At 38.2% G+C, this 24,362-nt stretch overlaps 1 protein-coding gene across 6 annotated transcripts in view; it reads right to left on the bottom strand.

The window, feature by feature from the left end:
- FRY (FRY microtubule binding protein) overlaps positions 1 to 24,362 on the bottom strand; it is a 159,655-nt gene that overhangs the window by 31,825 nt on the left and 103,468 nt on the right. For 4 of the 6 annotated variants that reach the window (XM_066313153.1, XM_066313156.1, XM_066313158.1 and 1 more), the window contains exons 36-49: positions 23,533 to 23,615; positions 20,182 to 20,332; positions 19,519 to 19,622; positions 16,286 to 16,471; positions 14,133 to 14,331; positions 13,414 to 13,538; positions 12,393 to 12,580; positions 11,379 to 11,473; positions 9,100 to 9,701; positions 7,456 to 7,553; positions 7,193 to 7,363; positions 1,890 to 2,030; positions 965 to 1,144; positions 107 to 268 (exon numbers count right to left, since the gene is read on the bottom strand). In XM_066313153.1, coding sequence (XP_066169250.1) covers positions 107 to 268; positions 965 to 1,144; positions 1,890 to 2,030; positions 7,193 to 7,363; positions 7,456 to 7,553; positions 9,100 to 9,701; positions 11,379 to 11,473; positions 12,393 to 12,580; positions 13,414 to 13,538; positions 14,133 to 14,331; positions 16,286 to 16,471; positions 19,519 to 19,622; positions 20,182 to 20,332; positions 23,533 to 23,615 — 2,485 coding nt within the window. The remainder of the gene's footprint in view (positions 1 to 106; positions 269 to 964; positions 1,145 to 1,889; positions 2,031 to 7,192; positions 7,364 to 7,455; positions 7,554 to 9,099; positions 9,702 to 11,378; positions 11,474 to 12,392; positions 12,581 to 13,413; positions 13,539 to 14,132; positions 14,332 to 16,285; positions 16,472 to 19,518; positions 19,623 to 20,181; positions 20,333 to 23,532; positions 23,616 to 24,362) is intronic. The other 2 variants (XM_066313154.1, XM_066313157.1) reach the window with 1 other exon arrangement.

Genomic DNA, 24,362 nt, shown 5'->3' with positions numbered 1-24,362 from the left:
CAGGAGCACTGCACAGCTCACAGAGGGCACAGGCATTTAAGGACCCAAGCATGTGCTAATTCAGCTGCTCTGACTGCAACTTGCTAATGAATAGTGGGCTACCTACCTGAGAGTACTGAGGTCTTTTCCAGCTCACAGGAACAAGGACATTGGAGTTGGATCCTGAAGAGGTTGAGGAAGTGCTTCGGGTGACAGCCATTGCCCTGGGTTTACCATCTCGCCCAGAAGAACTCTGCAGCTCATCATACCGTCTCCCAATAATTGGAGTCTTAAACAGAGAGGAATTATTCAGTAGCACCCTGCTTCAGCATGAACTTAGAAGAGCCATTATTGCTTCAGTTGGAGGAAAAGATTATTTTGAAGATAATATACAGGGATAGAACAAGGAGTGCAGCAAATTTCACATCATTGGTATGCTTCTTATTTTCCTCTGAGAATGTCTGAGTAGCAACTGCCATACTGAGTAGCCAGGGCTTATGTTCATGGATAGATAATGCTCAAAGCAACTGCCACACAAGTTCCTGACATAAGAACCGGCAAAAACCCAAGAAAGCTTATGGAGTTAATTTCAAATCTGCACTTCTTGCATATTTTTGATTTCTTTTCCTAAGAGTGCTGAACACTTTGGCCTCTTTCCAACAGGTATTGAAATAATTTCTTGGATTGTCAATAGGATGCTCAGCATTTTCCAGAACTATGCTGACAGGAAAGCAAATAGTACCGTATGCCTTTTCACACTTGTATTTCCTTTTAACCTCAGCAGCTCACCGTTATCTATATGAAATAATCTATAATGCTGCAAGCAATTCTGCAGCTACTTAACAATAAAGTGAGTTCCCTATTAAAGTCACTAGGACCATTCAGTTCTATAAAGTTACAAGGGTCTGCAGGATAAAGACTGCTGTAAAACAGCCCAGTCAGAAGTCAGAATTAAGGTGTTCAGTAGCAAAACTACAAAAAATACCTCTGAAATATCAAAATGAAACTCCAAAGTCTTCCCTGGTAGCTCCTTGGAGGCACTGTTCCACACCCGATGTATTTCCATTTTTGAAAGATCACTATGTTGATAGGAAGGTAGAACTAAACTGGCAGAACGAGAAACTACCAATTTCAGGATATTCAAGGCTTCTCTCCAGTGAATGCTCTAGAAATAATATATTTACTCAGCAAACAGAAAGCAAGATTCACACACATTCAAGATTATTCACATTTTACATTTGCATTTTTACCACATAATTAAAATGTAGAACAGAATATCTCTATTCTTTGTCTCTCTTGGCCAGTGACAAGGTGTGTAACTGCATAATAATTTCAGCATCAGAGACCAAGACTTGCCTTAGGTGTTACTGTTAGGGAACTTGCCCATAAGGTGGGAGACCTGTGGACAAAGCCATCTTGGCAGAGGATTTAAAATCTACTACCTGAATGTCTTAATCAGTATGAATAAATATAAGGGCCATAGCAGAATCCCCATTTAATAAAAAAGGTGACTTCACACAGGTTTTTACCTCTGTGAATTCCTAGTACTCCCATGTATTTTTCACTTGTCAAGAATTAGGTACAGAGGTCTCTGAAGATAAGTGCTTCTGCCACATCCTCCTTGTGCTAATAATTAAAGAATGGTCACTCAGGCTTTGAATGGTATTAAGATTGCTCTGAGGTACTCCAAGGCTGAAGCCCAACCTTTCCCCACAGTGAAGACACAGCCAAGCATCTTCTCTGGGGATATACAGCCTATGAGACATCAGGATGTTTACAAACTTTGAACCAAACTAGACACTTGCAGCCCTCTCTGTTAATCAAGTCTTAAATTCTCACAGAGAAAATCAACTTATGATAGTAAATGCTTCTAAGTTCCTATATTAGTATAAAAACAATATGGTATTTACCTGTATGTATTTTTCAATGGTTTTTAGCACTTCCATGTTAAACTGTTTCACAGGAATAGCTGACAGGTCCATATAACTAAGAAGGCTATAGATCATCTGTAAGAGGGACTGTTGCATACTAGGAAGGCCCTTTTCCAGAAGCTGTTAAAAGAAAAATGAATATAACAAAAATTTGAGACATTTCTTCTTAAGTAAAAAGCTACTGGTTTCACAACTCTTCATCTCTCTTCACTCATTGATTTTGCAATGCCATCTTACAATAATTTCACAACTGAGGATGATACAAGCATGAAACAAGAAAGAGCTTCTGTTGGGAGCCAAATGCCAGCCTGTTTTATTTTATATATGCCTGCCCTAACTTATCCAGAAAACACATTCAGCAATTGAGTAAAGTGGTAAGTAAAATTTACACCGTAATTGGATAAGCACATCCAATAAAAACAGGGGAGGATCTTTCTAGGTCTACATTTGCTGGAAGTCAGTGAGAAAAAAGAAAACTTACTGAAGAAACAAAACTACTACTGTTCAGACATCAATAAATATTTATCAAATATATTTCACTGCCAGTGCTCATTGGCTGTAAGTGCCAAAGAAACATTTTCTGTTTAGGAGTAGGTGGAGTCCCTGGACTCTTACTGTAGAGAGTAATACAAAGAAGGGCTTGATTTAAATCCTGGAATTTTCAGAAACCTGAGTGTAGATCCTGGAATACCACAATAAACCTTGGAAATGCAATTGTACTCATACATATGTGTGACAGTAATTCCAGAGGTGTAGGGACAGCCAAGATTTGTTTGTATATGTGTGAAATATCTCAGCTGAAAATTTCCTGGCAGGCAGCATGTTCTTTCACTGGTGACAGGCACTGTCCCACCCCACAAATTTCAGAGGCAATCAAACGTTTTCACTGGAGGTTATCAGAGCCTTAATACTAGACACCATCCTCCCAATTCAGGCTGACAAAGAAGTTCTAACACTGGGTATTGGAGTTACTGGATTCTAGAAAAAATTTGCTAATAAATATCTTAGCTATCTCCTGCCTTCCATGAGAGAAAAACTTCAGTTCTTATCCAAGTGGACTTTAGTAATTTTTTAGATATCTTTCCAAGGATATATAAGGATAAGGTTTCTTCTTTTATTGAATGAGAATGTTTCATGCCAGTGCAAATGGAACCTATTTTATCCCACTAAATCTATCTTCTGATTTTTTCACCAGCAAAACTAAGTAGCAATTACTGATTCATAAAACAAAACAAGTAAATTCCATTAACAGCACAATAAAGTGAACTCATTATAATTATCTATTCCCCTACAAACAGACAGGAAGAATTTTTAAATTAAAGATACTACATGGCAACCTGATTCAGCCCATATACACATTCAGCCCCTCAGATATCTTTACTGAGAGAGAATATGTGCTTAGCAATTCTTCTTCAAAACAGGATTGCTAAGGGTTTTTTTGCCTTCTGTTAGGCTCTTGCAATGGAAAGTTGGATTCCTTGTTTAGTTTATGTGATGCAAATAGTTTATGTGATGCAGCACATCAGCCAGTATATCATTTCAGTGTAGGATTAGAAGAAACTATCTGGATTACAGAAATAATTTTTTTGTTCTCTGACTGAGGCTACTGCATCAGACAATCCCTTTTGAGATAGCAAAAGGAATTATTGGGAAATAATGGGTATTTTGTCTCAACTGCCGTTTAGAAAGCTGCTATAGGAACCTTATATCTGAAAGTTTGTAATTTCCATTACAGTTTGTTGTCAAAAGAATTTGTTGACTGAAACAGCTCTTGGCCCTTAAACCTGAAATATTTGTGGACTGTGTCAGTTTTCACTTGCTCAGATGAATATATGTGGTGGCTGGTAGTCCAAGTGTGTCCTTAAATACATAATGAATTTACAGTAAGAAAGAGTATTTCTGTTTAAGTAGCAACCTTAACATGCCTTTGGTGCAATTTGGATAAGAGAATGCCAGGACAAAGAGTTTCCACTGTATTTGTAAAAAGAAATACAACTGTTCTCAGAATTTTTTTTTTAATATTTTTTTTTCCCTCTTGGACATATGGTCTGTTTTGAAGAATTGTGGATTCCTCTCTTGTTCTGTGTGTTAACTATTGTGGTCGTATCTGGGCTCAGGAATCCACACTGCATTAGCAACATTTTCCCCTCTCCTGAAGCAACAACTAACCTAGAACTAAGTGGAGAAGGGAGTCTTCTCTTTCAAGGGCTGCCTGGGCTGCTACCACAGGAGACAGTTCCCTTTGCCCCTCCCAATCTGACAGGGGCTGTGAAGAGATACTCAGCTCTGAGGCAATGCCATGCAGTCAAACAAATGTTTTGAGGAAAGAAAGAGGGCATTTTAAAAGCCATGTCTGATAGACAAGGCATTACTCAGATTAATGCCTTATCTAGGACATGCTTCCCCTTGCAATACAGATGGTTTAGATTCTACTGATTCTTTGGTTTTGAACCGGTTATAAATGCTTATGTTTTTATCACAAGCAATCCTCCATCTAACAAGGAGGAGGTGGAAAAATCTACCATAAGCATATTACTATGCACTAGGGATTCTTGTCCATTCTTCTCTATTAATAGCATTAGTTACTTAAATTTGAGCATGAACCTGGACCTAATGAGTCACCAGTTCACCATGCCAATTCAGATATGTTCCTAGAATAAGTGTGCTGTCATGATAAAAGTTTAAATTTTAAAAATTAATCTGTAAAAATCTAGCATAAACCTAAAGTAAGCTTTCAATAATATGTTTATGTGCTGGTCTGATTTTGGTTTGGAGGTTGATAGTGCACTACCGAATAGTGATTTTTCCTCATCTGTAGATTGAGATCTCCCAGTAGTTTTCTAGAAGAAATTATAATTTTTCATGAATGAAGCATATGTAACACTAAGTAAGAAGCACTATTTGTCACTCTAAGATTTGGATAATAACAGAGCTTAAATGTTTTATTTTGTGCTAGAATCATACCCCTTGATGTAAAGCAATGACCTGCTATTGAATAGGTTAAATACAAAATTTTATCTGAACAGCAATAACTGAAATTTCTACCATGCGCTGGAAGAGAGCATTTGTTTTCACAGCCTTAATTCGTGGTCCAGCATCTCTTTCTGAAGCTACACCTCTGTCTGGAAGGGTCACTCTTGCAACATGATTTCCTTTGCTATTCTTAAGCACTGTCTGTCTCACAATTTCCCTCTTTCCCAAGCATTGGGGACTGAACCAGTATTGTTAAAGCTGGAGTCTGTGTATGGCTTTAACATTCAAGTGCAGGTCGCCCAGTGGGGCTGTTAACCTATTTGGCTTTACCAACTGACAGTATATCCCACAGCTGGTTTACAGAAGACAGGGGCACATTGTTTATCCTGGCCTGGGGATTAACTAAGAAGAAAACAGGAAACGTTCTGAAAGCTGGAAAAAACCCCAAACAATTCAAGGCCACATCAGGCTGAATAAGATGGTTTCTTGTCTTTTGCTACACCACTAGATTGGCAGCTACTCTTTGCCCATATAAATATTCTCCAGACATGACTCAACAGAGCTGAACTCAACGTAAATACAGAGAAAGGAAATCAGTGCTTACAACTGTCATCCTGCTGCTGGTGGTGCTATGCGAGGAATGAGTCTTAATTACAGTAAAAAAGCTGCCTGGCTGGCTGTTGATACAGTAGGTAGTGCCAAAGCAAGGGGAAACTGGGCAGAAAAGAGTCTCCACATGCACATCTCAACCCATTTCAAGGGGAGCAGGATCACGAGCAATGGCCTTTGTGGAGGTGGTGCAGCACTAGTGACTGTACAGAGAGCACAGAAGGGAAAAGAGAGGGGCAACCCCTTTCTTATGGCTGGGAAAGCAAAGGAGAAAGAATTTAAACACTTACATTTTTATAGCATTTCTTTATTATAAATATAGTTTTAATTGCATTTTTTGATTAGGAATACAAGCTTCCACTGTGAAGAAGACACTTGACTCTGGAGGGTTCAATGTCATGAAGAGCTCTTCATTTGAAGAGCTAAAAGGTCTCCAGAGTATTTGGACTTGAAAAGAGATTGGGAAACCTCAAGGTCCTGTTTAAGGTTCCTACAGAAGAGTAAATGGCTTTCACTATCACTTAAGATCACACGTGATTGTTTACTTAGAGCCTCCATGTGGAAGCAAGGTGGAACTGCAGCCTGATGTAGTAGGGCTGAGTTTGCTCTGAAGCCTTAAGTGAGCGTGGGAGCAGCACTTGGCTTTTCAGGCTCTTGAAAATTTGTGAATAGCCAGTATCAGGATGCCTGAGGGTTTTTTATAGATCCTTTGGCAGATGCCAGTTAATTTATGTAGAGAGGTAGGTGTCAACCTCTTCTCCAGAGTACCAATTGATAGTATAAGAGGAAATGGTCTCAAGTCAAGCCAGGGAAGGTTTAGATTGACTATTCGGAAAAATTTTTTCATGAAAACAGTTGCCCAGCATTGGAACAGGCTGCCTAGGAAAAGGGTGGATTCACCATTCCTGGAGATATTTGAAAGACGTGTAAATGTGGCAGTGAGGGAAACGGTTTAGTAGTGGACTCGGCAGTGTTAGGTTTGGGATTGGACTTGATGATCCCAAAGGTCTTTTCCAGCCTAAAAATGATTCTGTGATTCTGTGAATACAGAACTGTCTTCTCCCTGGATGAGAGGGGAGACTGAAGGCAACTCAGCAGGGAAGGGATAAATCTGAGAACTCTAAGAAAATGTTGTCCTGAAAGTGATCTGACAACGGGGGGCAGAATACCAAGCAACCTTATGCTGAAGAGCAGAACTGAACCTTGGACCCGCAGCAACAACACGGCATTCATCAGCACTATACTCCACACGTGAAAAACATCAGGAGTAAACAATGAACAGGGGAAAACCTTTGCAGCAAGATTGTATCATTCAGCATTAGAGAAATGCATACAAATTCGTATCAAGAACCAGATCCTTATACAGCAGATGGTATCTTACTATGCTGGAACACCACCGCGGAGTCAGTCTTCTCATTTCCCTCAATGGGATCTAAATATATGTCCAGTTTCCTCCCACTTTCACAGTGAAAAATCCAACTGGCTGATGAAGGAATCTGCTTTAAGATGTATCAGCTTTTGTTTTAGTGTTCAATATTGATTTTTTAAAATAATTCTGCTTTTTTCTGCCAATTTCTGCTTTTAATTTTTAATTATAAATAACAGATGCAAAACTCTCAGTAATTTGCTGGCACACTTCATCTCTTTGGGCTGTTGGGCAACAGAAGAGTTAGAACAGTATAAAGTTTTTGAAAACTTACCTCAGCCAAATATGTAACCATGCTCAGAGTAATATCAGCAAATGCTTCATGAAGGTAACGGCAAACCACATTTACCCAGGTAGCACAGTCCCTGGTATAGCTGTGTGTTTTATAAAGGGTCATGACATGTGCAAGATTTGACAGCTTGGGATTCTTCTCCTCCAAACAGACCTAATTACATATAAACATCAAAACATATCAAGAACAAAGCAACTGCATTTACAGGGTTTGAGGATGTACAAAACAGCAAATGATTTTGATACCTGAGCAATCCTTTCAGCTATATCTTTACAAAACTGGTTTGGGCTGTCAAAATGCTGAATTAAATGGGGCAGCAGACACAAAACATTCAGTGGAAATCCTAAAAAAAGAAAATACAGAACAAAACATATATTCTGGACAGCAAGAGCCACAGTGATCTTTAAATTGGCGTTTCATGGGAGGTCATACTTTCAATATTACATTAGCCATAAACTCACACAAATCCTGTCAAGTTTGTCACACCACTGGCCAACCACATTTGTCTTAAAGGGGCCTTAATTTGAAAATCCAGTATGTCATTTCGGCAACAATATTCTTGTAAAGCATGAGCCTATTTCTGCAAACACTACTGCACATTCCTGTTAGAGATGATTTTTATCTTTTCCACTTAACTGGCTTATTGACAGTCTTAACCAGTGGCATTTTTACTACAGCTGCTAAAACACAAAAAGAAATTCAGGGAGTATTGATTCATAAACAACTGTTCTGGTCAGCTGCCAGGCACAGCTTCCACTGTTTTATACCGTTCAAGGTAATAATAATGCACCAAGTTCCAAGTGCTGTAATTAGTTTAAGTGCTGTCTGGAACTGGGATTCAGCCCTTCTGCGCCAACTCATAGCTCAAGGTACTTGATGAAATACCTGCAGCAGTTGTAACAGAGGGCTATAAAAAAAGCTGCTCTAGTTCAGGTGGGAGCTCAGAAGTCAACTAATTGTACCTGGACACAATCTGCTTTTTGAAAAGAAAGAATTTGTTCTATGAAAATAATTTTCTAACCATTAATTCCTTCTTATTCTACGTAATTAAACAAGTTGCTGAAAGTAGGATCATGGTTTCCCTACCCTTCCTCTGTATTCAGCGAAAATGAAAGAATACCTCCAGATGGTACTGTCACAACAATTCCATGTGTGAACTGCCCAACCAAAGACTGGAACAGAGGCACAGGTGCTTAGAGATGGGCAGGCTGTTCATAGCATTCATCCCTTTACCCTGTGTCTAGGCTTGTTATGATTTAGTTGTAAACCCTGGACAATTGTCTTAGTATCTGTACTTCTGACCAAAAGAGAAGCGTAAAAATCTGGAACAATGCAGAAACTCTCTTCAGGAAATATAACTAAGAAATGGCATCAGCCTCAGCTAAATAATGGGGAATTTCAAAATCCTATCTTATCTCCTTATAACCCAGGCCTCTCTCTCTCCTCACTCACTATTGTGCTATTGTAGTTTATCAAGAGTGTACAAGAGGGGTTTTTAATACACTTATATTTTTAGAGAAAATACTAAAAAATACTAATTAAAAATCAAGCAGTTTGACATAGTCTGAAAACAACTGAACAGAAAAACTGACCAAAATAGGTAATATAAGCTTTGATAGTATCTCCTTAAATGTTTAAAACTTTAAATGCTGCTATAGCCCTAGAAATTAAATGCTAAATAATACATGATTTCTTTCCTCCAAAACCTTACTGTGAAATGGATTCACTTTCTAGAAACAGGTCATTATTTCTATGAAATTTCAAAAACAGCTCACCCAGCTCAAAGCAAAAGTACATTACGCTACTATATTCAAAGAGAAAGAAATGAGGTCTGTCACCAAATGTCAACGCAACAGAAACTGAAAGAGAGGAAAGCATAATGGTTTTACCTATAGCTTGAGAGGAATCCACCATGGATATTCGAGACACTGGTGTCAGCAAACTAAAGAGGTGGAGTGTGAGGTCAGTGGTAGTAAGGGAAGTGAATCCTTTCAGGAGTAGTTGCTGAAGGCCTGAGAAGTCTGCCCATTTCAGCTGCCCTTGCAGCTTCTCTAACTTCTCCCTGTTTTCCGCTTTATCTAGGGGCAAATGAGCCAGAAGTTTATTCAGCAACCGCAGTGCCATTAGGTACTCAAACTCAAAATCTGATTCCATCAAAGCCACAGCAACCCAGAAGATGGTGGCTAGTAGGTTGGTTGGATTGTTAATATGGGATGGATCGGTGAGACTGTCCTTCAGAGAGGATGAACTTCTTGTTTTAGAGGACAGGCCTTGCTGGGTGCATGCTTGAATTCTGTCTAGTGTGGCACTGCGTGGTGGGTCTGAGGACTTGTCCACGTCTCCAAACTTTTTGGGTACAGAGAAGCTCCTCTGGTGTCTACTTCGCTCAGCAGTGGCTGTGTTGCCACTTGCAGGATTCATGTTCAGCTGCCCCGTGCTCTTCCGGTTTGCGGTCAGTTTGGTGTTTGACGTTAAATCTGGTGAAGATGAACTGAAACCAAGATTTATAACATCCATTACATTGTGTGAATGCACGGCTGGAAAGGGTACATATTAGATGCGAGCTAAGTATTTATCAGACTGTAAATAAATATTTAAATGGGAGAAGTAGAACATCAGACCATCTATTGTAGCCTGCCTTCTTTTTTCCAGAAGGCAGACTCACGCCTACAGAGAGATGAGATTCCCATGGCACTGCACCAAACCAGAGCAGGATAGCTACAGTCTACATACGCAAGAATGACATGGGGATAAGAAATACAGAGCTGTGAAGTGACTTCTGACAATTCTCAATAGGACAGTGGCAGAACTGAAAACAACTTTGGTCTTTCAAAGTGCCCATCAGTGGAGCAAGCCCTGAACTTGGCACAGCTGGCAGGCAAATGCACAACTGCTTGCTGGGTAATGTGAGAACTGTGGGCAAAAATACAGCATATCTTAAGCAGAACTACAAATACACCCCATTATCCTCAAGAAACTTGTCATTTCCTTGGTTGCCCAGGCTCTTGCCTGGCAAGGTCCTTCTGAAAATTTGTCGTCATTGTATCCCACCCTGCCTGTATCCTAACATCTCTTCAAGATGGTTTACAGCAAGTGTAGGTGCTTCAATTTCAATGACTAATGCCTCCTCATGGATTACCATGCGATGATCCAGACAATACCCATCAATTATCTGCACAGAGCAACATGCTGTGTTGATACATGCTAGGGAAGTCTGCCCTAGAGAACACCTAATTCCTGACTCTGATCCCATTACCACCTCATACACTATGAGTCTCTATGGTCTATAGTACTTGAAGAGAATCTTATCCTAGAAACAAGTGTCAGGGTAAAGTATATTGAATCCCACTGCTTTCTGGACTGTTTCCTACTCTTTGTTCCATCTTGCTCTTTGCTGAAATGTGCACTAAAGAAAAGATAAACAGCTCTTAGTTAGAAAGTAGAAGTGTATTACCCCACTCTACTCGGTCCCAAGGCACTCCTTGGGTTCTGCCATGGCACAGCACCCTGCCTGCTAGCTTCAGAAATGACAGCCCTAGTATTTTTGCACTGCAGGTAAAGCACAGTAACTTTTAAACAATATTTAAAAAACCAAATCTATTCTGCTGTTACTATTAGGAGTGAGATAGATAATTATTTCCTTCAGTACTATCAACAGCCATGCTACAGAGGGAGTCTGTGACTTCCCTCCATGTACAAAAGTCTACTTTCATGCCAAGGGTTTCATAAAGATAAAACACATCAAGCAAAATCCATGTCTACAGGGGACAAAATTCTCCCTAGTTTTATTGAGAACATACCATGATCATTTACTCCTGAGAATGACACGCTGTATGAAACCAGTACTACAAAACCCATGTTCCTTCTCAGATACATTTTCAGGTTTATGACACAAAGGTGCAAAAATACAGTAGTTTTAAAGGATGTTAAAGTAGGTTATAGCCAAATGGCAGCAAGGTAGAATTTACAACACATTGTAAAGTTTTATTAGTTCTATCAACATTATTTCAACTATGGCAAAATTTGGCAGAAATGATCATAGTCTGGTTCTTGGAAGGTTACAAATGAGCTCAGTCTTATCAAAATAATTTTTGCTATTAGACTGCAGAACTGCATTCTTAATGTCATGAAACATTGAAAAAATACAGTTAGGAGAATAGATTCTTACCGTGATAACACTGTCAAAAGATCACTGTTCTTCAAACAGTCAGAGAGATTATCCACTGCAGCTTCCAGAGTAAGTAGTGCCTCCATTACATATCCCTATCAATTTAGGAGGTTAAGCATTTTAACAAAGACAGTAAAAAAAGTAACATTTAAAAATCTTCAGCTCATAAAAGGAACAGGCACCTACTGAAAACCTATAATTTCTCCTGAAAAAAAACCCCCACCATTCATGTAAAAGCCACTGCCCTGAACATTAAAATGTCAGTACAAGTGTGTTTTATTTTCTGCCTCTGAATGATCTATGAAGGTATGCAAGAAGGGCACATATCTCACCAAGGGATTAGTAATGACACACTGAACCTCTGACTTCCAGGTCACTGATTTAAATTCTACACAAGCAGTTGTGACAGACTACTGCTGTCATCTTGTGGCAGTTTCATTACCTAAGTAAAATATGGAGGTGATGTCAGTCTATTTCTTACTGAGAGCCATGATTTCTCTTTATTAAATCTTGAATCTTGCAATAAATAGTCTCTGATTGTAAATCGTAAAGATTTCAGTCTGTTTAGCTAAACAGAGTGAACATCATACTGCTGTGAAAGGTCTGTATTGAATTAAGTCAGCGTAAGCTTGGTATTGTTATGGATGATGCAGATTTCTTTACTCCTAAACATGTTAACATTTGAGGAATGAGACGGTGTCTGCTTCAAGTTGTGAGATTACATCACCAGACAGATGATGGATTCCTTAAGCCCAAATTAATGAAGTTGAAAAAATGGACATCACAAAGATTACATTTTGAGTGACAATTAGTAAAATTTTCTAGTTGTTCTCTTTAGAGCTATGTAAGATTGTAACAGCCTGATGAAGGCTTAGATAAGGTACATAAGAACCCAGCAAACTCAGAAGTAACCTTTTCTACGGCCACATTTTACTCTTCATCACGTGACTCCCAAACACCTTGTTAAAATGGTTGAATCAACAGTTCTAATAAGCATTATTTACACGTGCATACCTGAATCTCATCTCCATGCTCTCCAATAACTTCCACCAATCTTGACAGGAGGTCAGACAATGCGTGTGCAGAAAGGGGCTGCTTTAGGGCCCTGAATATCTGGAAAGAGCGACCAGCGTAATGCCTGGAAGAGCTTGACAGAGCTGTTTGTAAAGCAACTTCACTCAGATGCTGCTCCAAATGAAAACCTAAACAAAAGAACAGGATGTCAATTTCACCCCCTTTTTTATTACAGACTTCACTGTGGGTCATAAACAGGCTGAACCTACTCTGTGAGGAGTATATGCTCGTCAGCGTAAGCTGTGAACACTGAGAAATGGAGACAGAGAAACATCTGTGCTTTGGATGATTTTACATTTATTTTGCACAGAATGCAAGAAAATTAACTGCAAAACAAAATTCTGAGTCTGAAATTGATAATCTGATTTTTTTTTTTTTTTTTACTATTCCTGGACAAACTTTCAAGCCATCCACTATTCTTGCTGGCAGCAACAGCAGCTTCTCAAAACTCCCAAACCTGAAGCCAAATTGAATTAAGAGTCTTTCTAGTAGCTTCAGAAGGCTTTGGATAAGATCTTTAATATAAATACTGATGCTGCATTCTACTTTGATCTTGGAAATTATTTAATTAGTGACTGTGCTGGTTTTCAAAATGCAATCAGCACATTCCCTATGTTGTAAAAATCATAATAAATGAAAATGAAACTTTTATTGCCAGAAGAAATTTAACAAAGTATATTTACTTAGTAGCTGTGATGTATTTTACTAACAGGACACAGAGGAGATTTTATCTGGCAGACTCAATCAACAGGCTTTCTACCAACAGCTTTGAAGAAATATTCAATTCAACATTTAGCCACAGTTTAACATGACTGTTGTAAAGCAATTCTTTCATATGTCATACATCCTTGTTAAGACATATTTACTGTGCTTCTGCATAAGGAGATCTCCTAAGTCATAGAATAAACATTAAGTGTGACCGTGAGGGAATATATTTTAGCTATGAAAGGAAAATATTTACTACCTGACTTGGAATCTTTAAATACAGATACAACATGGCGCAGAAAATTAGTCAGCTGTTCAGCACTCTTGGTGTTCTGATTTTTGGGAGTGATATCCTCATGGCACCAAAGTGGACCAAACGCCCTTAAAGAAATAAATAACAAAGTGTAAAATTTCTTTGAGTTATCTGAAATAAATGTAATCAGTCAAAATATATAATCTGTACAGGTACTTAGATATTTACAGGGCCAAGACCTGGAAAACATGCTATCAAACAGAATTTTAAATAAAAGCAAATAAATATTCCTATGCTGTATTTTAAAATATAGGCTGTGCTGTGTAGAGAGCAGCCTAAACAAATCCCTGGTTTTCAGTTTAACATCATGCCTAGAGTCTGCTGGCTGTAGCTGGTAGTTAAAACTAGCTTTGCTATGGCCTTTCACTATGTGCTGTACACTTTATATCTTATTTTAAAATAATGAAACTCTCTTATTCTGTAACTTAATTTCTGAACGTAAAACTATCAGTCAATTAAACATTTTATTTCTGTCAGGCAAGATATTTTTCTGGTTTTTTTCTGACACTGTGGTGCTTTGAAGTATCTACCTACTACCGTAAATATCAATAAAAGAGGAATGGGGTCTGTAATTACTATTAAAGCTCAGTCATTTTCCTTTAAGTTGTTTCAAGAAAGTATGCATTTTGAGTACAAATGTATCCTCTGCTTATCTGCATTACCTGGTTGTCAGAAACTCAATTAATTTATTTGCTTTCTCATCTGATTCAGCAGCAGTGTCCATGTCCTCAACTTCTTGTGTGATCTGTGGGAGATTCCCACTGCTGCCTCCCAGACTGATACTGGAGGAGGTGGAGCTGGAGCTCAAGCCGGAGTCTGGCACTGGAGATGACTGGTATTCCCGCAGAAAGTCAAAGCCACCTGCCAGCCAAAAGGGAGGAGATAAAGATGGAATGCCCTGTTGGGCCGGCTTTGCAGATGAACGTGTCTGCCAAGCAGCTCTTTTCAGAGTCAGCAGCAGAAACCTTCCACTGGGAAACGTGGGGAAAACCTGCAGAATACAGCAACCCCCAAATACTGATGGGAGTGAAAACGGTAATTGTTTTGAAATGTGTAGAATCCAGAATAAAATGAAAACCATCCAAGTCAAGATTTCTTTTTTTACTGCACATGGACAGCAGTACTTAGAAAACAAATATTCTAGGACATTCTACATTCAGAAGTAGGACTTTTTAAAAGTGAATTTAGAAATTGGCATAGTGCATGCAAAGTTCACTTCTCTGGGCTAGTCTGATTTGGAAAAAAAATGCAGTATGAAATTTTTAGAACAATTATGCTGTCCTAATTTTACAAATGCAATGGAAACCAAGACATAAATGTTTAAAAATTCTATTTAATACCTTTAGTAACTGTACCCACTGGACTAGTCATACAAAACATTTTCAGCATTAGGATGAAACACCTGAATAAGAGTTCTGCTAGATCAAAAGCTTGCCACAGTTTCAGAGCTAAGATTAGAAACCAAGACCTGTTTTCTTAAGGTTAGACTTCTAGCCATGTTTAGGCTGTATCTACAACAGAAAAATGGCCTTGTAGGAAAAATGGGAGCAGGAAAAAATCCACTGCAAATCAGAGTACTCTTTAATTTAATTGCCTGACATTATGTGCAACAAACCTGAGCTGAAGCATTTTCAGTTAGGGTTCTTTGTTATAGCTACTCACTCACACTCTCACTCTTCATATGAGCATCTCATAAATCAGTCCAAAATATCAAGTCTTGATAACTTCTTGAACTCCAGATGGCCAGACTCAGGGTACCAATTACATTTTTTAGATCCAAGAATGAAAACAATTTTTCATTTTGGCAGGAAAACAGTAATTTTAATTTTAATTTAATAATTTTATTCTGTATTTAATAATTCATAGATGTGCTCTGGGAAAGAAATCCACCCAACTCAATACAGGAGATTCAGGTGAGACAATTTTTCACAGAAGTTATTCAGAATGAAATTTCTTTGGCCAAAATAATTCAGCAATCTAAAACACCTATCCCTTCTGCTCATTACTTTAAAATAATTTTGTTGTGTCTCAGAAAAAATAATAATAAGTTATCGTGTAATTTTTTATAAAGCCAAATTACTTACTGCTTCCTAAAGAACCATGGAAATGCCACTGATTTGAGAATCTTTACTTTTCATTTTTCACTGCATGGTAAAGTTCATCACCCTCTTTGTGACAACTAATCCAACATCCACAATTTTATATTGGTTCTGTGATTCCTTCAAAACTGGACAGTATACTTGCTTTTAGTAATATTATATGACAACAGTAAATCTAACCAGCAGCTTTCTTCAAATTGATTCCAAGCAACTCCTTAAAAACAGATAAATTGCTGAAAGTAATAGAACACTGACCTCAGCAGAGGTCTGAAGTAAGACTCCTAATGTAGAAACAGATTTCAGGACAGAAATGCAATGTATCAGTGATATAAACGAGGGTGTGTATCATGTGAAACTTAATCTAATAATGGAAAGTCTGAGCTGCACATTCTTGCTGATCTTTCTGTGTCAGAATTATTCATTCATTTCTTTTAAGGTTAAGGAATGATTGCCCTCATTTAAAGTAGCTCTGGATCCCTGAGGGGAGAATCAGGAAGTTATTAGCCCTATTAATTTTAAAATACATTACATATTTTGCCTTACATTAGATAACCTTCCCACTATCATGAAAAGTTGTCTAATAATAAATTGCACACACCCCTTGGGTAGTTCTCATGGAATTAGTATTAATGTGAACTGTTCATATTTGCCACTTTATTACTTTGATTTATCAAACCCTGACAGTATGATACAGTGTCCTTCTCTTGCTTCATTACCTGTGTAAAGATATTCAGGTAAGTATGCTGGTTGTACTGTCAGAGTCTTGGTCTCATTCATCTCTCTGGTCTGAAGAAGCACAGATGCAATGGCTTGATAGTTGTTATTGCAAGATAATGCAATCAAAAGGTGAAGCAGTAACTTTTTACTGTGTTCAAAGACCTCCGGGCGGTAATGGTCAAGACCTAAAAAGAAAAGGTTACAGCAATCTCTGAATATGAAGTAATAATAAACAAGTTCACATTCCAGAAATAGCAAAAATTCCAAGGCAGTTCATGACAACAGTGCAAATAAACAAAAGATGTAGTATTTCCAGACACAGTTACCAGTGCTTTTACTTAAATGTCTGTGTATATTTAGTTTCCAGACTGAGGTCCCACATATGAGGTACAAAGAATGAGTGGCAATACAGCTTTATGCATTCTGTCTCACTGCAGTTAGTTTGACAGGTCTGGAAAAACTTTGAAGATGAGGTTATTCTTGATGGTGGTTGTAATTACATTGCTTACCACAGTATCAGGCTTTCTAGCACAAACACCAGGTTTAGAATGAGTGCAAACTGTAAGAGGCAGGTACTGATTTATTAAAAAAGGAACTGACAGACAAATCACTTGAAAAAGAACTTTAACTACCAGTGAGCAGCATGAGAAATTAGCCCCTAACTCAGGATGCAGAACTCAAACTGAAGGTCTAGCACCAAAAGACTCTGATTTGGCTTATACTACTGCTGTCTGTAAGATTTTAAAACAGCCATAATAGTTCACAAATTACCAAAATGAAGGAAACAGATATTTCTGCACTCTGTTTTAGTAATCTTGTTTTGAATCTCTTTCAGTACCTTGCAGTATATTTAAACATACTTTCTTCTTTTTAAGAGTAGTTTCAGTGCTGAAAAAAAATTAACTTTTTTCTTCTTCAGCTCATCTCTTCTCAGGATATATTCCTCTTCAAAAAAGCAGCTACTTCATTACTCTGTGTGGCAGCAGCCACAAGATCTTTCAAGTCAGGTGTTTTCTAACCTACTCTAGTCATGCTGGTTCTTGTTTGGCCTGCAATAATGAAGCTGCTCCTACTGCCAGAGTCTGAACATGGTGCCACTGGCTCCTAAGGGCAATTCTTTGGAGGCCCTGTGACCCCTGGTCTTACTCATCTCCCAGCAGCCTCCTCCAAAAGAACTGTGGCCATCCTACCTTGTTTTAACATACATCTGAAAGGATAGAAAAAGGTTTTTTAATTGAAAATTAATTATATATTGGCAGCAGTTGTAGCTGAAGTCCTATTAAACCCTAAGGTTGTATAAAAGTATTGGCACAGATGTGCTAACTAGGAAGTGAGAAGGACAGTTCAGTCTTTGTGCTTGTCCTCAGTGCTGGTCCCTTCTTTAACCTGTAAGGGTTCCAAGGAGGGTAAGCTTCTGTGACACGGACACATTTCCATGGGAAAGGAGTCTAGCTGTTCAACTCACTTCACACTTGGTTGCAAAAGAGATTTTGAACAGCAGTGATTTTCAAGCACCAGAGATAGGCAAGTTCAAACCAGCAGTCTTGCCTGCCTGCTTCACCAACAGTACTACAAACCATTCAATAGCCTATTAACAACACACACATTGCAAAATCCTTTCATTTTAGTATTTTCTCACTACTTCCAATAAATGTAATGATACCAGCTCTCCAGCTAGCCAACATATAGTTTCTAGTCTGCTTTTCAGTCAGATGCATCTGCCTGCTCACATTCCAACAGGACAGCAGTACTTAATTGAAACCTTATTTGTCAAACAAATAACTAAAGCTATTTTTCTAATGCATTACTAGTATCATGACTCTGTTTCTGCATATGTTTATTTGCATGGCTCCCTGATGGCTCCTTAAAGCCATCTTAATTGAAGTGGTCACACTGCTCTGTACTACTCCTTCTTAAGTTCTTCATTTATTCTTGTGACAATTTCTAAGTCTAAGCATCAGTTTTCTCACACTTGCTACAAATCATAGTAAAGACGTTGTTTGATCAATTAATGGTTAATGATTTGATCCATAAAATTACCCAGATCTCTTTCAGCTCTCTGTTACACTCAGAAAGTTCACAGAAATAGAATGAAAAATGAGAAAGTTGTTAGGGGCAGCCACAGAATAAATTTAAATTTTAAGCAAATATATAGTGAAATACCATACTGAAACTGACTCTGTAAGTCCCATCCAACAGAGTCCTGGTTTGTTAGTCCTGCATTTCATTGGAAGTTTGTGACATCAATGTACTGATGTACAAAACCCTACTTCATCAAAAAATTTAAGCAGAACAGGTGGTAACAGAGTAGCATTAAAGAAGAACAAGTGTCTTCAACATATACTTCATTCTACCACTGTGCTGTAACATCCCAATTCAATCTCTTTTGCTTGCAGATCAGCAGATTCTTCCCAGACTGACCATGAACACTTAGTGGTAACTATGGTGACTGAATGAGAAGTGAACTGTGATACCAGCTATGATAAATTTATTTCACAACTGTCTGCGTTTTTTTGTGAACACTATTATTTATCAACCATGGAAGTCAGGGAATGGCTTTATAACCATAAATACCCTTGTGTGCTAAAAAATTAGGCCACTCACTTTTTGTAATGTTGAATGGCAGGACAAGGAAGGTAACAGCCTCCAGATGAACTGTGCTACAGCCAGGAACATACACAGCAGTGGGGAAAAAGCAATGCCTCAGTGCTCAGGTACGTAAGGGAACACACTAATGATCATGTATTCCATCAGCAGTGAAATTAATGAAGCTTTGTTTCCAGAGGTCTGTGTCCTGCCTCCACTTCCTCTACAGTACAGCTATCCTGGCTCTTACAGATTATTTCTGCAAAGGCAAAGGACAGCACATGTGTGTCTAGTCCAGGTCCAAGGTATGTGTAGACTGTCATCACTAACCAAGCTTGACAAAGGCATAAGTTTCACCTCCTTTTCTTGCAGGAGCCATGCCACACATTTTTAGAGACATATTTTAGGAAGTCATTCACCTTCAAATTTCTACACACCTCTCAAATTTGGGCGAAATTGGCCAAAATATTAAAAAACTTCAAAGTTTTGAGACTTATTTACAGACTGCAACTGCCTTGGGCTTTTTCTTTTAGGGTGGAGAGATGAAATCATAAAACATGTAAGAAACACTGTTCACAGCTTCAGCAAAACTAAAGTAAAAGGAAGGAGTATATTTATACTTTCTTTCTTGTTCTGTTGGTCTTACCTAAAAAGAGAGCATGTAGCAATAAAGGGAGGTGAAGAGCCCAATCTTCTCTCACACTGTGATCCACTACCATCTCAGTCATGAAGATAACAGCAATATTGCACCTGGAAGTTCAACCACAGCATCAGTTTCAAACCTCTTGGAAAAGGGAAAGCACAAAGAAGATGCCTATTTCTGAAGAAATATACAATCTATAAATTTTCAGGTTTGTAGCATTTCTTCTCAATATAATTAATGCTGAAGCACTTTAGTTACAGTATCAAACAAACAAGTACCCATTACTGAAAAAAAACCCTATTATTGTCAATACAAATTATGTAAAAGAAGAATTTCAGAATATGCATGGCCTAGTTAGAATAAAAGATCAAAGTGCTATGAATAACAAGCACAGAGGCCTGGGAAAAAGAAAATTTCCTTTTCTGTTTCAGTTGCTTCACAGTCTTATTCTTATCAGTGATGTCCTACATTGTAAATAGGCTTTCTGGTAGAAATCTGGTAGAATTGTGAGTTTTCACTGCATGTTGGTTTTTGCACTGGAAATCATTAGGAACTGAATGTATGATTTTCAGATGTTCTGAATAGTGGGACAGTTGGACTGGTGTTGGTCAGCCAGTAAGGGGAAGACCCTCACTGTCTGAAATGTCAGAATGAGAAACTGCTCACCTATGAAGGGGTCCCCGGGGTGTGATGGTTTCTGGAAGATAGTCCACAAGAGGTGCCCAGCATCCTCCATTGTAAGGCATGGGCAGGGGATGTGGCTGTTTGGTTTCAACAATATTCAATAACCAGCTTGTATATGGAGAAACAGGATCATCTGCATGGAAAAGCATTCAAAAAAAGTGCACAAAACTCAACTCTGGTTACCTATTTTTGCAAAACACTAAAATAGATTTTATGCTAACATATGAGTTCAGCTGTTTGGAACAATGTGATAAGAAGCCATGAGGTTTGCAAATTCCTGTGTTCAATAACAAGTGATGCATTTTTAATCCCTCTTACATGCTGCTGGAAATTAAAGAGATTCCAAGGAGACAGCACTGAATGGTAGGAACAGCAGCTGAATCCCTGCTGTCACTTAGTAGCTTTGGATCCAGATCACAAAGCACCAAGCAACAGACTTTCTCTTCAAAAATGAGGGAAAAGTTCAGCCAACAAAGCTGCTGTCAGAAGCCATCTGCTGCAAGGAGCAGAGTACCAGTGACACATTCTTGTAACTCCTCACCAGTGCCCTGCTGAGCGATGCTACAAAGGCAGAAATTAAATGTCCTGAATTAGCAAGGAGGCATAAGGAATGCAAAAAAAAAAAAAAACTTCAGGGTATTTTTCCTTCAACACGGATGAATTATACCTTGAATTTCTCAAACATGTATTTGATTTTGCTTTAGTGTGACAGCTACTGTTTGTTAATGAGCATTAGGGTTTTTTCTTCCACCCGTTTATCTGCAATGATGTGGGTCAAGTAAGTTATTTCCACCACTTTCTGTCTTGCTGCAGTTTAATTAATCTCTCCTGTATTTTGTTCCCTCTCATTCCTCTCAATTTTCTCACTGCTCAGATTTTATTTCTGAGGTCTGGCAGTCTGTGGTACACTGCCATGGAAAGTATCTTTTCTAGGTCTGTTTTTGATATACATTCAAACATTGCTCTTTATGAATTTTTAATGAGTGCTATTTTTTCTTCCCTTCCTTCTATTTGTGTTTTCATTTGCTTGTTTGCTTTGTTTTGGCTTGGTTTTGTAATGCCTTTGTATTTTAGGTAAGCTTGAAACTCTCAGTATTTTTTTTTTTTTTTTTTACCAGCATGGATCTGATGCTTGTCAGCTTTCCCACGGGAAACCAAAATTGTTTTGATGCCTACAAAAGTATCAGAGCTGGATTTTTCTACTGCACATCACTTCTTAGTTTTAGAAAAACATCTTCGGATTTCCAGATCTTCAGGAGACTTTCACTGCAGTAGCTACTTCTCCAATTATTTCTAAAATGCCAACTTTACAACTCCCATTCTGAAGTGCTGGGCTTTTAAGGAACACTTTATATCTTTATGATTTAGACCTCTACTTAAATTCTCTGGAGGATGATTGATTAGTTACAGATAAAGAAGAATAAAATGACTTAATAATACAGCAAAGTATGGCATTTTCACAGATTCTTCTTCTAAGAATTAACCAGATAATGTTTGCCAGATGCTTTCCACAGAAAAAGCACTGCACAGGAACTACTTATTTTTACCAACTTAAGTATTTCACAGAAAAGTGCTTCACGAAGTTCAAGCCAAGACCTAGACCCTCACTTCTGTTTTCACAGGTTTATGTGCAGACTGAGAAAAAAAAAAGAAAAGCAGCACCTTGAAGGTAAACGTGATCCTTGCTGGTACAAAAGAGTTTGTGTGCTGCAGGGTTGTGCTCCCTATTTATATACTCAGCAATACATGAATATTAAAGTAGACTGGAGAGAGGGGAGAAGCCACATCACCAAATCCTTTGCAGCCTGGGCTCCCTGTCTGAGGTAATAAGTTGTGCTTTCTCAGTGGAAGTTGCATTATGTTTCTTGTAGAATGACAAGAGGTATAAAAATTCCTTTCTCTTATTAGAATTCTATATAAATGTCAGTAGCTAAGTAAAATACATTTTATTTTCCTTCATTCATATATTTGCCAAAGGAACCCCTGTGAGAAGCACACTTTGCATAAATATTCATGGTACTACGAAGTTTGCAGGTATAGGCAGGAAAAAACATTCGGGCACTGGCTGGAGGAGACATTCCAAAAGAGCAAAGAAAATTTCAGTATTTTTTAACCTTTTATCACTCTAAGCTCTTGTAAAAACCAGGTATTCATGAAGGCTGTTCAGATAATATAAACGCTGTTCTGTCTTGAAAGATTGTTCATGCAGACCAGATTAGCACCAGCACTTTAATTAACATCTGGTGAAGCATTTTAAGTAGCTGCAGCACTAGAAAGCCATAAAAAATCCAAGACAAGGATACTCAACTCCACTGAGTTTAAAATGTTGCTCACTTTCTTATGTGTTTAAACACCAGAGTTTGTACATACACAATATTTTGTCAATACTATGCTTCATAATAATGAATAATAGTTGTTGGTGTGCATTTAATTATCCTATTGTATTGCATTTTACAGTCTTTGCATATTTTGCAGAAGAGTATTACTAAAAATTACTTGGATTAAAAATATATATAGAATATTTCATTTTTATGTAAAAATACTGTTTCAATATGCTGTCTGTAATTCCAAACCAAGACATTATGGCCAACACAGTACTTGACCTGGCTTTAATAAGCCATGATGAAAGTCAATAACAAGATCTCACCTTTTTTTGCATTTGGTTAGGGCCTAGCCAAAATCTGTAATTTGAATTCACTCCAGAAATGAAGTCAAACCATCCAACTCCCCAGTTTTGCACTATTGTTCAACATTTAATTGTTTTTCTTTGGAATTTCTGCTGAGCACCAGTGTCCATTTCCAGCCCATTTAGCAGAAATACATAAAGAACAAGAAGCATGCTCAGGAGCCCCATCTCCTCTCTCATTTGCACATTGCAGCCAGAAACTGGTTGCAGCAAACAGATAAAAGCTAATGAGGAGATAGGATCTCCTATTTGGAAACTCCTGAGCCTCTTTTCATGCTCATATAACAGCACTTGATCTGCAGGGATATACTGCCAAATGGCACAACTCAAAGTATTTGCTCTAATGCTCTCACAAGTCTTTTGCCTTGCCCTGTATGAAAGGCCCAATGCATTCCTCTCTGGAGGATTCTCTGCTGCTACCCTCTGTGAAGTTCTCTGGCCTTCAAATGGGTTTGACTGAACCCAGATTAAACAAAGTAAATTAATGAAATGAGGTAAAATAAGGACACTCCCTGCCTGGCGATGCTACGTTACATTTATACAGAACTGTTTATACAGAACTTAAACAGAGAGGCTTTGCTGGTCATTAGAATGTTCTCTTCTCCAACCAAAACACCAGAAATTTAATCAAACTGAATATAACTTACTTTTGTCATCATCATAAGATCCTCCAGAGCTATTACTGTACCTCGATTCTAGTCGGGTATGTGCTCTGATGACATTACTGAACCTGCAAATACAAGAAAAAAAATCTTCATTAAAAACCCAGACTGACATTAAACATCTGGACTTTGTTTATCCTAAAAAAACCCCAAACCATTTTTTTAAGCATTCACTTTTACACAGGAGTAGACAGTAAATGAATATAATGCTGATCCTTTCTACAAAACATTTTTGCAGCCAGTTTCTGAGAAGTTCTAAGTGTGCTCCTGTGTCACAAGCCTTTAAAATTTAGCAAAGAGAAACTCTCATGCTGAAAATGTGTGATTTTTTGGAAGTAAGAAACCACTAAGGATGAACTGAGACATAAACTTTTCATATCTAGTATCTGTCTCAGATCATATTCATGGGTAAAATCTTGCCAAACTGATGGAGCACTCAAAGCACAGTGCTAATAATGCCCAAGTTGTGGGTTCAATCCCCATACAGGCCATTCACTTCAGAGCTGGACTCCATGATCTTTCTGGGAGTAATGACTGGGATCATGGACTCCATGATCCTTCTGGAGTCTCTTCCAGCTCAGGATATTTTGTGATTCTGTGACTGACTGGATAGTCCAAAGCCAAACCCGCACAGGTACCAAGCAGGAAAAACTACAGGAAATCACCCTTCAAGAGGAGAATCCAGCAAATGCCAGAGCAGACCTCATAGAAAAGTTAGGGGACATGAGAGCCAGAGCAAACTGCTCACAGGTGTCCTCAAATCTGCCACAGATTCATGCTAAGCAGACTTTTACTGGTGATCTCCTTTGACTTCC

The sequence above is a fragment of the Sylvia atricapilla genome, chromosome 2, assembly GCF_009819655.1.
Source record: "Sylvia atricapilla isolate bSylAtr1 chromosome 2, bSylAtr1.pri, whole genome shotgun sequence".
Taxonomy (NCBI): Eukaryota; Metazoa; Chordata; class Aves; order Passeriformes; family Sylviidae; genus Sylvia; species Sylvia atricapilla.
This window is presented reverse-complemented; position numbering and strand designations above follow the sequence as displayed.